Raw genomic sequence first — 16,694 nt, 5'->3', positions numbered from 1 at the left:
ATTTGTGAGGCAAGAGTTAAAATGATCTTTGCCTTTCAGGGCATAAATTTGGAGCTAATACCTCTAGTATCTTTACATGTTCTTTCAATCTTTGTTCTTCTTTCATTTCCATATTTAGTTAGGCCTTAGCTCTTATCTGTTCCCTAACCCTATGATTTCTAGCATTTTTTTTTTTTTTTGCATCTTTCTTTCCATTTCCTTAGCCACCACCTTTGTTCAGCTCTTCATTATTTCTGATCCCTGATTGACCATGGTTGTGTGTGTGCACATGTGCTTCCCCCAAAACCACCCTCCGTCCCCTGCGTTACAGACACGCAGTGTTTGATATGGTTCTGGAAGTGAATTGGGAGAGAATAGAAATGACAAGGAAGATGCTTTTTAGAAAGCAGGTGGGAAAATTGTTGGTACATGAGAAATTTCCATAGCCTGAATTGAAGTCGGGGCAATAGAGGAAGAGGAGAACGTGGAGAGAGATTGGATAAAAAGAGTGTGCGGAAGGGAGATTACCTAAGAATCATCCTCAGGTTTGTGGCTGGGTTTGGGTAGAAAAAAGTACATTCACTGAGTTAGGGTCCATTTCAGTATGAGAAAATGGAAGAGTAGATTTGGGGTGGAACAGTAAGTTCAGACATAAAAATACATGGAAAGTTTAAAGTAGTTTCAGTAGATACAAGTACAAATACCTTATTTTTAAAAATGGATATTCAAGTCAGGAGCTCAGGAAAGATGAGGGAACTAGAGGTTTGGGGAATCTTTAGAGTACAGGTGATAGCTGATATCATGGTTTTGACTGAGGTGTTCTAGAGTGGTATCTCTTGGCCATAATGAATCTGATAATTTTTTAATTTTGGGTTTTCATTTTAGTGATGTTATAAATAAAAGAATGTATCCACCTTCTGGGTCATCTGAATGACTACTATTGCAGACTTTTGTGTCTCTGTTTGTGTTTGAATGGTTGTTTAATTGTCTCCAAAGAGACCACATGTAAACAGTAAACAGACCTGCTGCCTTAAAACCTGTATTAGGTTGACATGTAGTAATGTAAAACTAAGAAAATCATTTTCAACTTTTACATTCATGTTGTTCAGTCACTAAGTTGTGTCCGACTCTTTGCTAACCCATGGCCTGTAGCACATTAGACTCTCTTGTCCTCCACTGTCTCCTGGACTTTGCTCAAATTCATGTCCATTGAGTCAGTGATGCTATCTAATCATCTCATCCTCCGTTGCCTCCTCCTCCTCCTGCCCTCAGTCTTTCTCAGCATCAGTGAGTTGGCTCTTTGCCTCAGGTGGCCCAAGCGTTGGAGCTTCAGTGTCAGCCCTTCCATTGAGTATTCAGGGTTGATTTCCTTTAGGATTGACTGGTTTGATCTCCTTGCAGTACAAGGGGCTCTCACAAATCTTCTCTAAGAGCACCACATTTCGAAACCATCAAGTCTTTATATTTGTACTGAATTTTTTTGCTGTTAAAAGTTTCTTTTGTAAAGATCATTAGATGTGAAACTTGTCTTCACAGAATTTTTAAGTAACTGAACTCTTACTATAATGAAGCTTTGGATTTAAATAATGAAAAAGACATAGAGCAGCTGAGCAGTGTATTACTGTCATAAACTGATAAAAGCACATAGGGCTTTCATGTAGATGATGTGTTGAGGGCAAGGGAACGCTTCATAAGATGTCATAGTACACACTGAATAAGATATTTTATGAAAGCTTGGAGGGAGAAAAGTGATGGCAGAGCGGACTGATCATGTGACCTGTTGTGGGTGTGTATATGTATATGCTTGTGTGGGTGGATATATGTGTGTATATATATGTGTATGTATGTTTTATTTATGCAGAATTCTCTTTTTGTGAGCAGTTATATTACATGAATCCCTGTTTATCTCTATAAATACCAATTTGTATTATTTATTTGCAATAAGACTTATGATATTTTCTCTATTTTGATATTTAGAATTTTTGGGGGGGATATAGTAATAAATTGATTGTCTCATCAGCATTAATAAAGCAGTGATTTAAAACCCGTTCATTGTTTACAAAGGAAAAATAATATTATTAAAAACTCTCGGTTATTAACTAGCGTACGTAACACATGAATCAATGCTTCTACTCTTTTATCCCAGCACTGGTGATGAGTTGTAGCGGTGCTGTCTCACCTATAGCTTTAAATGAACAGTGATTCCATTTCTATTGGCTTTAGTTTTTGCTTGTTTTTAAGTGATACATTTTATTTTATAAACATAGAGGAGCTGTAAAGGAAAGGAATATATTCAGCTAACTCTTGAACAACATGGGTTTGAACTGCGGGAGTTTGCATACGTGTGGATTTTTTTCACTAAATACTCACTTCAGTACTACACAATCCTTGGTTGAATCCAAGGATCTGGAACCTCAGATATGGAGGGCCTACTGTAGAGTTAAAAGTGAATTTTCAGCTTCATGGAGGATCAGTGCTCCTAAACGTCATGTCAAGGGTCAGTTGTACTTAATTTTATGCTTACACATATTTAAGGAAGAACCAACTTAAGGCAATGCTGGAGTCTGTAAGTTTTTTTTCCTTCAGGACAGGTTAAAGTCTAGAAAACACTGGTCTAGGAGAATGAATTAAGTGAGAAATTCTAGGATCAGAATTATTGTTCTGGATAACTAAACTCTGACTAAAGTTTTCAGAATTTTGTTCTTTTTTCTGCTTAGTCTGGAAATTATCTGAAAGCTTCTCTTCAGTTTTTGTCAGTCTTTTTCGTAATCTCATAGTTTGTTGGGGGAGGTTTCTGCTTATTAATTTTACATATTTTGTTGACTTTATTAAACAACAGTTAACTCCTTCTCCTTCTCCCTCACCTCTCCAACAGTAAAATAACAAACAAAATTTACTTTTATGTTGTATTCTTAGGAAAATGTCTCTCCTAGATTTTGGTCATCTTTTTCCTTTAGAGTTTTATTAAAGCTTTATTGATGTATAATAAACTGCTTATATTTAAAACACAACTTAGTATATTTTCACATGTAAGCATCAGTGAAGCCATCACTCCAATCAGGATAACAAACATCTCCATCACTCCGGAGTTCCCTCTTGCCCCTCTGTGGTCAGTCTTCTCCCCTCCACCAGCCTAAAGGCACCACTGACCTACTGTATAAAACTACATGAGATTTGGCTGCTCTGGAATTTCATATAAGTGGAATCTAACTATGTACATTTTTGTCTAGCTACTTTTCAGTCAGCATCGTGATTTCGAGATATATTCATATTGCATGCATCAATTTTTTAAAATTGTTGAATACATTTTATGGAAATACTTTGATTTTTAAAATCCACTTGCTTGTTGTTGAACATTTGGATGTTTCAAGGTTTTGGCTATTAAAAATAAAGCTACTGTGAACATTTGTGTAAGGCCTATGTTTGGAAATATGCTTTTATTTTCCTTGAGCAAATACTTAGTAGTGAAATGGCTGGGTTATATGGTAGGTGTATGTTTAACTTTTTTTTTTTTTTCTTTTCTTTTATTTTTTATTTTTTTATTTTTCAGTGGGTTTTGTCATACATTGATGTGAATCAGCCGTAGAGTTACACGAATTCCCCATCCCGGTCTCCCATCCCACCTCCCTCTCCACCCGATTCCTCTGGATCTTCCCAGCCCAACAGGCCCGAGCACTTGACTCATGCCTCCCACCTGGGCTGGTGGTCTGTTTCACCATAGTTAATATACATGCTGTTCTTTCGAAACATCCCACCCTCCCCTTCTCCCACAGAGTTCAAAAGTCTGTTCTGTACTTCTGCGTCTCTTCTTCTGCCCTGCATATAGGGCCATTGTTACCGTCTTTCTAAATTCCGTATATATGTGTTAGTATACTGTAATGTTCTTTATCTTTCTGGCTCACCTCACTCTGTATAATGGGCTCCAGTTTCATCCATCTCATTAGAACTGATTCAAATGAATTCTTTTTAACGGCTGAGTAATATTCCATGGTGTATATGTACCACAGCTTCCTTATCCATTCATCTGCTGATGGGCATCTAGGTTGCTTCCATATCCTGGCTATTATAAACAGTGCTGCGATGAACATTGGGGTGCACGTGTCTCTTTCAGATCTGGATTCCTCAGTGTGTATGCCCAGAAGTGGTATTGCTGGGTCATATGGTAGTTCTATTTCCAGTTTTTTAAGAAATCTCCACACTGTTTTCCATAGTGGGTGTACTAGTTTGCATTCCCACCAACAGTGTAAGAGGGTTCCCTTTTCTCCACACCCTCTCCAGCATTTATTGCTTGTAGACTTTTGGATAGCAGCCATCCTGACTGGCGTGTAATGGTACCTCATTGTGGTTTTGATTTGCATTTCTCTGATAATGAGTGATGTGGAGCATCTTTTCATGTGTTTGTTAGCCATCTGTATGTCTTCTTTGGAGAAATGTCTGTTTAGTTCTTTGACCCATTTTTTGATTGGGTCGTTTATTTTTCTGGAATTGAGCTTCAGGAGTTGCTTGTATATTTTTGAGATTAATCCTTTGTCTGTTTCCTCATTTGCTATTATTTTCTCCCAATCTGAGGGCTGTCTTTTCACCTTACTTATAGTTTCCTTTGCTGTACAAAAGCTTTTAATTTTCATTAGGTCCCATTTGTTTATTTTTGCTTTTATTTCCAATATTCTGGGAGGTGGGTCATAGAAGATCTTGCTGTGACTTATGTCAGAGAGTGTTTTGCCTATATTCTCCTCTAGGAGTTTTATAGTTTCTGGTCTTACATTTAGATCTTTAATCCATTTTGAGTTTATTTTTGTGTATGGTGTTAGAAAGTGTTCTAGTTTCATTCTTTTACAAGTGGTTGACCAGTTTTCCCAGCACAACTTGTTAAAGAGGTTGTCTTTTTTCCATTGTATATCCTTGCCTCCTTTGTCAAAGATAAGGTGTCCATAGGTTTGTGGATTTATCTCTGGGCTTTCTATTCTGTTCCATTGATCTATATTTCTGTCTTTCTGCCAGTACCATACTGTCTTGATGACTGTGGCTTTGTAGTAGAGTCTGAAGTCAGGCAGGTTGATTCCTCCAGTTCCATTCTTCTTTCTCAAGATTACTTTGGCTATTCGAGGTTTTTTGTATTTCCATACAAATTGTGAAATTATTTGTTCTAGTTCTGTGAAAAATACCGTTGGTAGCTTGATAGGGATTGCATTGATTCAATGTTTAACTTTTTAAGAAACTTTTCCAAGGTGAGTGTTCCATTTCATACTCCCATCAGCAGTATAAAAAAATTCCAGTTGCTCCACATATTGATAACACTTGCTATGATCGGTCTTTTTAATCTTAGCCATTCTAGTGGATATATGTAGTGGTTTCTCATTGTGGTTTTAATTTGAATTTCCCTTAGAACCAATGATATGGAGCATGTTTCTTGTTTATTTTTCATCCATACATTTTCTTTGGCAGCATATCTGTTTAAATCTTTAAATGAATTGCCTTCTTACTTGATTGTGAGAGTCTGTCATTTATTCTGAATACAGTTTCTTTCTTGGGTGTGTATTTTGCATATATTTTCTCCCACTTGGTGGCTTGTCTTCTAATTTTCTTAGCAGCATCTTTTGAGAAACAAACATTTAGGATTTTGATGAACTCTTATTGATTATTTTTTCATGCGCAGTTTATCCTATTTAACGAATCTTTATCTTTATTTAAGTCTTGAGAGAAGGAAATGGCAAACCACTCCAGTACTCTTGCCTGGAAAATCCCATGGATGGAGGAGTCTGGCAGGCTACAGTCCATGGGGTCACGAAGAGTCAGACACGACTGAGTGACTTCTTTTCACTTATTTAACTCAAGATTACTGAGATCTTCTGTTCTCTTTTAGACATTTTGTAGTTTTAACTCTTACATTTAGGTCTCTGTTTCACTTCAGGTTAATGTTTGTATATGGAATGCAATAATGTTTGAGATTGCTCCCCCGCCCCCCAAATATGTCTATCCAGTTGATCCAGTGTGTGCGTGTGTGCTAAGTCACTTCAGTCGGGTCCAACTCTTTGCAACCCCATGAACTGTAGCTCCCCAGGCTCCTCTGTCCATGGGATTTTCTAGGCAAGAATGCTGGATTGGGTTGCCATTCTCTTCTCCAGGGGATCTTCCCAACCCAGGGATCAAACCTGAGTCTTCTATGTCTCCTGCATTGGCAGTAGTGTTCTTTACCACTAGCACCACCTGGGAAGCCCAGTTGATCCAGTACCATTGATTAAAAGATTATCCTTTCCTTAATGAGTTGCCTTTGCACCATATATGTATAGGTCTACTTTGGACTTTTTTATTTCTTTGACCTTTATTTATACTCTGATGTCAAACTGTCTTAATTAGTATAGCTTTATGATAAGTCTTGAAATCAGGTCCAATTCCTCCAACTTTGTTCTTTGTCAGAATTTATTGGTTGTTCTAAGTCCTCCACGTTTACATATGGAGTTTAGATTCAATTTGTTACTCTTTACAGAAAAGTCTGGTAGGATTTTGATTGGGATTTCATTGAATTTCTAAATCAATTAGGGAAGAATTGACATTTTAATAGTATTGACTCTTCTTATCCTTGAGCATGATAGATCTCTCTAGTCTTCTTTGCACATTTCTTTGCAGGGTGTTGTGTTTTTCAGCATGCAAGTCTTGTGCATCTTTTTTGTTTTCATTTTAATACTGAATATTTAATATTTTGATGCTTTTGAAAATGATATGTTTAAAATTTCAATTTCCAGTTGTTCTTCACTCATATGTAGAATGCAATTGATGTTTATGTATAGTTATATCCTAGAAACTAGTTGAACTCCCTTAGCTTTTTTGTAGATTCTTTAGGGTTTTCTATATAGATGTTAATAGAGTCTGCAATAAAGATAGTTTCACTTATCCATTTTCATTCTGTGTGCCTTTTGTTTCTTCTCCTTACCTTATTGTAGTGTGTACTTCAGTAATGATATTGAATAAAAGTGCTGAGAGTTGGCGTCTTTGGCATCTTCCAGATGTTACAGAGATTAAGTCTTTTGTTATTTGGTATGGTGATAGTTGTAGGTGTTTGTTGATGTCCTTTGTTTTATTGAAGAAGTTTCTTTTGTTTCTAGGTGAGAGCTTTTTTAGGATGAGCAGGTGTTGGGTTTTGTCATAAGGCCTTTTCTGTATCTATTGATAAGATCATATGTTTATTCTTTTTTAAACTGTTAATAGGATGAATTGCATTGATTTTTCAAAAGTTAACCTGATCTTGCAGTTCTTGGTTAAAACCCTCATAGACTTTTTAAAATAGTTGGTTACTATTGTCTTTCTTTTTGTAATGTCTTTGGCAGAGAAAAATGAGAAATCTGCAGAAGTACTTCTTGCAGTGTACCAAGTACAGAGGTTGTCTTCAGAGAAAGCACTGTTCAATTATTTGAGTTGTGAACTGAACTGGCTACTTTGTGTGTGTGTGTGTGTGTGTGTGTGTGTGTGTGTGTGTAACATCATTTTTACTTGGAAGAAAAACTGAATAGCTGTGTTTATTCAGCCTTGAATATTGCAGACATTTTCTTGTATTGCCTTCAAGGAAAAACAATTGGCACTGTTTGTTGTTAATGTTATAATTTAAGCTTTCAAGTGAAAAATCAGAATTTGGAAAAGTTTTCTGCTACCATGAGCTTGCTAGCTTCCCAGTGCTGAAGGCCTTTCTGGTAAGATTGGCGGCAATATTAACAAGTGTAATTTTGAAAAATATTGTATAATACAATGTATTGCCTTTGGAAGGCCTGCAGTTGAACTTAGTGAAGCTTATTGTCCAAATGACTAATACATGATCTTAGAAAATCTGGAATGGGTAAAAAGAGCCATTGAAAGTGTAATATAGATTAGTGAATTTTATTGTATCAGAGTGTAAGTTTATTGATACAGTTTTCAGACTGCATTGCCACATTATAGTATCACAGAAGAATATCCACACTTACTAGAATACTCCTGTTTTAAGCTACCTAGTATTCTTGCCTGGGAAATCCCATGGACAGAGGAGCTTGGTGGGCTACAGTCCATGGAGTCGCAAGGAGTCAGACGCGACTTTATCGACTAAACAGCAACAACAGAATCTGTATTGCGGTAGATAGAGTAAATACAGACTCAGATGTCCTCTGTTAAGCCAGACATTAAGGAGATTTGTCAAAATATGAAACAATGCCACTTTTCTTAGTAAATTTTTTTTTTAGGAAAATACAGCTTTTTTTAAAATAAAAATTTTACTTAATGTGTAAGGTGTTTATTATCTTTAAATGAGTAAATAAGTATTTTTTAAAAATTTTCTGAGGTTGAAATTCTGTGTGATAAGTGTTTATGTAACACAAATAAAAGTTCTTGAGGATCCTGAGACCACAAGGTTCGAGAAGTGCCGATCTAGAACAGTGCTTAGCATGCAGTAAGCAATTAGTAGATGTCTGAATGATTCTTGACCATGTTATTTTATAGTTTACCTGTCTTTTCGGTAACACCTGCATTTGATAATGTATCTTTTCTGTGTGCCTCTGTTTCTTACTCTAGGAACCAAATTGTTTTTATATATCTTATCCTGGTACTGGGATTCTCTTTTCCTTCCCTCTGCCCAGGCTGAGCTATTGGGAAGGCAATGAAAAGGATCGATGCAGGACTGCCATCCAGTGTGCTGATTTATTGAGCAAGAAGAAAATAGATGAACTTAGCATCCATTTTGATATAATAACCTGGTTTAAGGTCATCATTCACATAGTCACAAAATTAGACTTAAAGATAGTTTCAGTCGGTTATACCCTGAGATGTAACAAAATAGCTGACGTTTAGTGACTGCTCCAAATCAGATTACAGATACTTCACCTGGTGGCTCAGCTGGTAAAGAATCCTCCTGCAATGCAGGAGACCTAAGTTTGATCCCTGGGTTGGGAAGATCCCCTGAAGAAGGGAATGGCTATCCACTCCAATGTTCTGGCCTGGAGAGTTCTGTGGACTGTGTAATCCATGGGATCGCAAAGAATCAGACGTGACTGAGTGACTTTCACTTTCACCATTTTGTGTTCATACTGGTAATATATTTTGAACATGTTGACTGCTTTTATTTTAATGAATTTAATTTAGCTGCTAAGTTGATTTTTTTTTTTTTTTGGTAGTCAAAAGAAACATAGAAGAGTAGAAGACCTGTCTGTTGTAGAGCCTTTCTAGTTTCATAGGATAAAAATCAAAAATAGGAAAATACTGAATTTTTCTTAGACTTGATTCTGCCTACTAGTAGATCTTGTTTTTGGAAGTACATTAACTTCTCTCCACCCTTTAGACATATGAAGTAAAAAAAATAAATAATCTTTTTGACATATGAAGTAGAAAAAAAAATGTAATCCATTAAACAGGGTTCTGATATACGGCTCTCATATATCCTAAGCAATTTATGTGTTTGTATAGCTGGTAAAGGCTTCCCTGGTAGCTCAGTCTGTAAAGAATCTGCCTGCAATGCAGGAGACCCAGGTTCGATTCCTGGGTCAGCAAGATCCCCTGGAGAAGGAAATGGCAAACCACTCCAGTATTCTTGCCTGGAGAATCCCATGGACAGAGGAGCCTGGCAAGCTATAGTCCATGGGGTCACAAGAGTTGGACATGACTTAGTGACTAAATCACATATAGCTGGTATCTTCAAAACTGAGGAAACTTTAAAGAATTCTTTAAAAAGAGGAATTTAGAAAGTCTTATGAAAGGGGCTCATAATTAACTGTGCCTGCTTGAACATGTATATACAAATAAAAGGCATCTTTTGAAACGGTTTTGTAGTCTCATGAAAATTTAAACACAAATGAGCAATCCTTCTGTATAGTTGAAATTAGAAACAGTAACATGCCTAAGCACTTTAAAAATGACAGCACTCACTGCATTGTAGTTGTGTGTCTTTCTGGCCTTACTCAGTGACATGGTGTCCTGTAATGAAAATGTTCAATCTGCAAATCGCTAGGGCTCAACTAGGTATTGAACATAGAGGGTTGGGTAGTATATGACCCTTGTAGTAGAAAAGGAGATGTGCTATCCAGATTCCCCTTCAAAGAAGGGCTTATTGTCCAGCTGTGAGGAGTGAGAATCACCAGGTAACCCCTTCTGCACACGTCTTAGGGTCTGCCTCAGCTGCAGAGCTACCTGCTCCAAGGTCGTGATCTTGCTGGGGTGGGATAGATTTGCTGCTTATTGAGTTAGGAAGAGGTCTAAAAAACCCTACCATTTCATCCCAGCTCAGAGCACCAGGATGAACATTTCTTGCTTCAGGGCTTCCCACCTGGTTGGCCGAGATTTTGTTGGTGTGCATCACAGTTTTGAGTTCTGCCTAGCTTTCCTTCTTTGCCTTTCTTTCACAGATGCTGATCTCTAATAGACATTTTGTACTCTACTTTGGAGAGACCAACCTGCAGTAGCTCCTGATTTCATGGAACTAATTTACTGGGAGGAAACGTACATTAAACAAGAGATTTTAACTGTGATCAGTATTATATAGAAGCATAGGGTGAGGTGGTAGTATATATAAACAGACGCCAAGTTTGGTTATTATATTGTTTAGGGGAGGAAGCCTGGGTTAGTAGTCAGATCTGGGTTCAAGTGGTAGATTAGCTACTTTGAGTTGTGTGAACCTTGGTCGTGCTACTGATTCTTCCAAGCCGGTTTTTTCACTTGTAACATGGAAATGACATAGTATCCCATCCTTTAGGCTGCTAACCTGGGATCGCTCACATGGCTGGGAAAGGATTCCCAGCAGCAAGAGAGTGAGCCTAGTACACAAATGTTTTCAGGCCCTTGTTTATATCGGTTTGCTAATGTCATAGCCAAGCCTTGATTCAAGGATGGAAAGATAGATTCCATATCTTCATGGCAGAAATTGTAGAATAAATGTATTTGTGTGTGTATGAAAAAATTACAATGTAATACCTGACACAAGAGAGTGGTAGTTAACATTTATTGAGCATTTTCTGTGAATTATACTTAGTAAGAGGCAGTTGGACTATTGTATTTAATATATTCTGTCTCAGTGTGACATGTAAAAGAAGAAACTCATTCGGAGAATTTGATATATTCTTTTTATTTCTTAAAATAATTTTTTTATGATGGAAGCAGTTTGCAAATAAAGCTCTTTTGCTTTTTTTTCTTTTTCTCTGCAGTAAGAAAAATGGAAAACCACCATTACAGAACAATGAGGTAAAATTTATATCATCTACTCTTTGGGATTTCATGCATTTACTTCATTTGTTTCATTATATATTTTTGAACTAGGATAAAGTCATGGAATTTTAGGATTAGAGGGGAACTTAAGTATCATCCCAAACCCACTACATATTATAGAAATTATTCCTAAAATAGAAAGCCTTGATAGGTGGCTTTTAATATTTACTTGAATCTGTTCATTTGGTGGAAAGTACTACCTAGGAGATAGCTGTAATTCTGTTAGTTCAAACCCAAGGTAGAATTAATCTTCTCTCTCTAAGATTCTATTTTGTCTTCTGTAGAGACACAGACCAAGTTTATTCTGTTTTCTCTAACAGACTCTGATGTTGTTTGAAGATAGTTGTATTTCCTGAATCTTTTTCTCCCCTCATGCTAAGCAATTCTCATTCCTTCAAGTTTTTCTCAGGTAACATCGTTTCTGATTGTTCTTCAATTATGTATACATTCCTCTGGATCTGTACTTGTTAGTTCCTCCAGACACTATGCTTAGGATAAAATTAGTTGTCCAGAAATGGTCTGACTAGCATGGAATGCATCTGCACTGTTACATCTCTTGATATGAATACCATATTGCTAAAATTCAGCCTAAAGTTGCTTTTACTTTTTTGGCCATTACTTCTGTTTACATTAAGTGGAGTTTATGGTAAATTGTAAGCTTGAGGTATCTTTCTGATAAACAGCTCTTTTAACAGACACCTGTATTCATCAGTTATTTCTTTTTTGTGTGTGACAGTTTTATTGAGATGTAATTCGTATACCATAAAATCCATCCACTTAAGTGTGCAATTTAGTGGTTTTAGTATGTTTACAGAGGTATACAGTCATCACATATTGGTACCACATTTGTAAAATTTATAGGAAGTGCACACACAGACATGTTGGTAAGATCTGTGCCAAATGTTAATAGTTGACATCTCTAAATGGTAGATTTAGGCTCTGTTTTTGCTTGTCAGAATTTTCTAATTTTTCTACAGTGAATGTGTCTCTTATGAGGGGAAGCAATTAGAATTTCTTTCATTGAAATTTTTAGTCTTTGGTAGGATGGGTTGAGGTGAGACAATTTTCATAAGACACGAGATTTAAGGAGAAAAAATTTTAGAGAAGAATATAAAGAGTGTTGACTTGATTTTAAAATATTCTTTTAATTTTGATATAATACACAGGATATAAAATTCAAAATATGTAAAGATAACTCTGTGCTGGGTTTGGCATTTAGCATTCCCATGCATATTTTTATCCTTTTGAGGTATGTGTATAGCTCCATAACACTATAGGTAGAATTATTTTGCTTATGGGAAAATTTTATGAATCAAATCATTGTATTTATTCTGCTTTTTTCAGCATATTTTTTTTTAAGATCCATCTATGTCGATAGCTATAGACCTAGTTAATTTAACCACTCTGTAGTATTCTCTTGTATGAATATGAGCTGCTCCCTTTTCTGCAATTGTGTAGTCTTCACTGCATAAATTTGCCATGATTTATGTAGTATCTCATAATTGATGCACATTTAGGTTTTTAATTTTATAGTATTATAAAACAGCATATGAATTTTTTCATTTATGTATTTAAGCACATGTGCAGGAATACCTCTAGGATAAGTTTCTGAAAGTAAATTTGCTGGATTGTTTTGCCTATAACAGTGAGTATACATTGTACATTTTGATGGATACAGCATAATAGTTGTGTTGATGTACAGTTTCTCTAACAATATACAGAGGTGCTTACACTTTTGTCAGTACCCTATGACCTTTTATTTGCTGTTTCAAGCATCTGTCTTTTTTGGTCAACTCTAGTTCATGTCATCTTTCTAAGTTGATTGACACATCAATAGAGTCTCATTGCCCTTTGGCATTGTTGCCTCCTGAATGTTAGGGATATTTTTTTTTTTTTCTGATTGCATTATTACTTTAGTTTCCTAAATGGTCTTTAGTGGTTTTTTCCCCTGTGATTTGCATGTCATCAAAGTGTTTTTTTAATATTTTTAAAAATTACTGGGAAGTTTATAGGTGGAGGAAGTCAGTTGTGAATTTAAAATGAATTCTTAGAAGAGACGTAGTGTTTATGAGATGTACTGTCTCTGTAGTTATTTGCATTTAGATTGGTTTCAGGTATGAATTTTATTATGTGTCAGGAATGGTGGAGCACCTTGATATTTCTTCAGCCTTTCTGAGTCAGCCCTCCAGTCCAGGTGTCTGGTGTTTCCTGACTTTAGGAACTATATGGTTCCCTTCATGGATTCAAATTAACAAAAATAATAGTCAGCTTTCAGACAGCATAAGAAATAGGAGCAGTGACAATAGGAACAGAAGAAAAAGAGGAGGGGAAGTGATATACCAGGTAAAGTGCTAATTATATACCAGGTACCTCATTGTTACTTTCTTATAACTGTTTTTTTTTTTAAACCTTCCTCATGGTTTGCCCTAGATCCTTTCTTTAGAGCAGCTAGAAATAGTAGTCCTTTGTTTAAATAGGAAGTGGTTATTTTATCTTGAAATTATTCTAAGGCTCAAGTTAGAAATGGAGAAGGTATTGACTACAGGTGGGATGAAGTGAGGTCGGGAGGCAGTTTAACTTTTTGTTTTAAGGTAGTTGATGTTATATTGCTTTCTCTTTTTTCTTCCTGTACTTTCAGTTTGGGTGGGGGAGTGAAAGGAGAAATTTAGGTTGAAGTTGTAAAGTTTGGCTTGAGGAGAATCAACTAGCTAGAGTAAATCGACTGTGAATAGGGCATTTTAAGTTTTGTTCACTAGTGTATCCCTATGATTTAGAATAATGCCTGGGACCAAGTAAATATTTAATGAATGAATGCATATACATGTGAATGAAGTAGACTTTGGCCTGTGACTCAGGATGAGGTTTATAACTTTTCTAAGTTTTGAAAGACCTGAACTTTGTTCTAACAGGAATCAAAGGTACATAAGTTGATTCTTAAACAATTATTTCTGTCTTAGTCTTTCTGACCTAACTGCACATTCAGTGCCTTCATTTCTGTACTCTATGCAGTGACTGTTCATTAGGATTACATATATAAAACTCTTAGTACAGTGTCTGACATGTGGATGGTAGCTTATTATTCTAATTCAGTTTACAGACTACTCACTTAAGGTTTATTAATAAGTTAGATATCAATTTAGTTAAAGCACATTTACAGCAAAGTTTGTCTAATAGAATTTACTGTACCATGGCTATTTGTTTATCACGGGCATAGTATCAAGAGCATAGTGGTTAGTAAATAAGTGAGCAGAGATTATGGGAGCTGGGGAAAGGAGCTAAATTGAGGACGAGGTCCTTCTGGAAAGTCTTGCCTGTTCTGACAAGTTTCTTCTGCCGGTTCTTCCAGACAGCCCAGAGATGATAAGGTAAATAACGTCCACTATACCCAGTTCACATCACTTTTTTCTTATCCTTACAAGTGGTTTGTATCTCGATTTTCATGGACCAGTGGAAATGAAGAAATGCCTGAGCGTAGTCTCTGTAGCTCAGATGGTTAAGAATCTGCTTGCAGTGCAGGAGACCTGGGTTCGATCCCTAGTGTGGGAGGATCCTCTGGAGAAGGGAATGGCAATCCACTCCAGTATTCGAGGATCCCATGGACAGAGGAGCCTGGCAGACTGCAGTCCATGGGGCCGCCAAGAGTCGGGCACGACTGAGTGACCGACGCTACTAGTAGGGTGGCTTGCTGCTCTTCGCGGTCTTCGGCGGCCTCCCCCCTCACTGACAGTGAACTCTGAATCCTGTCTGTGGCTTCGGGCTCTGCTCCGCAGGCTGCCCAGCCCTCCTCTCCTCCGTCCCCTCTGCCCCGTCATCTTGCCCTTCAGCGTGCGCGCCAGGTTTAGTCCTGAGTGGGTCCGGGCCTGGAGTTCCTGCGCTCTACTGCCCTCACCCCAAGAGATCTTTCTTCTCAGGCTTTTCTTTTTCTCTTGACCCTGCCTGGTCTGTCTGTAGTAACTTGTTTATTGGCTTATTTTTACCTGTGTTTCCCCTGCTAGAATATGAACTGGATGAGTGAGGGAACCTTGTCTGTCTTTGAATTCTTAAGGAAGAGAGTGCACATTAGAAATGCTAAAAGATCAATCTAGGAATCCGAATGTTTCCTGTAGTTGATAGAAGGAAAATTCCTGTTCAAGATTTTTTTTTTTAAATTCTGTTGTTAATCAGGAAGTGGATAATGAACAAACAGGAAGTACTTGACCATTTCTTAGTTGTCCTCTGACCTCATCTGCTGCTGCTATCTCTTGCTCACTGCTCCAGCCAGATTGGGCGTTTTGTTGTTAAATGGGCTTTCACCTTGGTATTTGGCACTTACTGTTTTTTTCCATTTGCAGTGTTCTTTTTCCATATATTTTCTGCAGTTTCAGAACTTATCATCTCCTTTTTCAGTTTTTGGTAACATCTTATTTTTTTGAAAGCACGTTTGAATATGAAGAACAGTATAGGACTGTGTTCTTCAAATACAGTGTCCATCTTGATAATTGTTTATATTGACTTAGATGAAACAGTTTTTAAATCTTCTTTGTTATAGCTATTTAAAAAGCTTTCTTTCTTTTTTTTTTCTTTTTTTTTTAATGTAGAAAGAGGGGAAGAAAGAGCGAGCTATGGTGGACAGGGTGTTTTTTTCAAGACTCATACGAATTCTGAAAATCATGGTACCTAAAACATTTTGTAAAGAGGTAAGTCTCATGAAGTTATTGCTTTATGAAACTGTTCAGTGTTCACCTTAAATGGTTACATGAGGTCAGAACAACAGAATTATAAAGCCTTTGTTCTGCTACAGGTCAAATATCTCCTCTGTCTCTTCCAGTTAAATTTTTGTCTAAGTCATTGCCTGTCTTGCAAATACCCTTGTTGTTCACTGCCAGTTTTTAAATGATTTTCTATTGCTTGTGAAATATTATTTTATTATATTTTATGTGAAATACTGGAGTACTTCAGTACAGCTATCCTAAATGGTGTTACTTTATTATATTGAAGACAAGGTTAAACTTAGATCTTTTTATTACTTTAAGATGTTAACAAGTAACATTGATACAAAATATGTTTGAAGGTTGCTTTTTCATATTTGATTTAATGTTTTTAAGATACCTGAATTCTTTATTTTTAGGAAATGAACTGGTTGTCAGAATAAAGTTTTATTATTTTCTTTGCCATTCTATCAAGATATCTTTGTCACTATTTATTATTTTTAATGATTAAAAAATCATACTGCGTTCTCCATCTTTAATTACCTTAGTATTCTCCTTTTGTACAACTGGAAATATTATCACCTTTGACTCTTCCTCCTCTCCATATATGCCTGTCATCCTTTTAGTCATTGGTATCTGCTGATTTTTCTTTCTAAATATTCTTCCCTAGATACTACAGTGTTTTTCAATTAGCCTCATTTCAAAGAATCTCTCCTTTTAAAATCTTTTCAGCCAGATCTGTCTTCTTCAAACATAATTGTTTCCTACTCTTCACATTTTAAAAATCATTAGCTTTATAATCTAGTGACAGCA

The 16,694-nt window shown here is 36.4% G+C and overlaps 1 protein-coding gene across 1 annotated transcript in view; it reads left to right on the top strand.

The window, feature by feature from the left end:
• The window catches only part of ABCD3 (ATP binding cassette subfamily D member 3), a 78,622-nt gene that overhangs the window by 15,549 nt on the left and 46,379 nt on the right, over positions 1–16,694 (top strand). Inside the window, exons 2-3 of the mRNA XM_065908414.1 lie at positions 11,133–11,169; positions 15,771–15,869. Of these exons, the coding sequence (XP_065764486.1) occupies positions 11,133–11,169; positions 15,771–15,869 (136 nt within the window). The remainder of the gene's footprint in view (positions 1–11,132; positions 11,170–15,770; positions 15,870–16,694) is intronic.

This window comes from Muntiacus reevesi, chromosome 1, assembly GCF_963930625.1.
Source record: "Muntiacus reevesi chromosome 1, mMunRee1.1, whole genome shotgun sequence".
Taxonomy (NCBI): domain Eukaryota; kingdom Metazoa; phylum Chordata; class Mammalia; order Artiodactyla; family Cervidae; genus Muntiacus; species Muntiacus reevesi.
The sequence above is the reverse complement of the archived record's forward strand: the minus strand, read 5'-3'. Positions and strand labels throughout refer to the sequence as shown.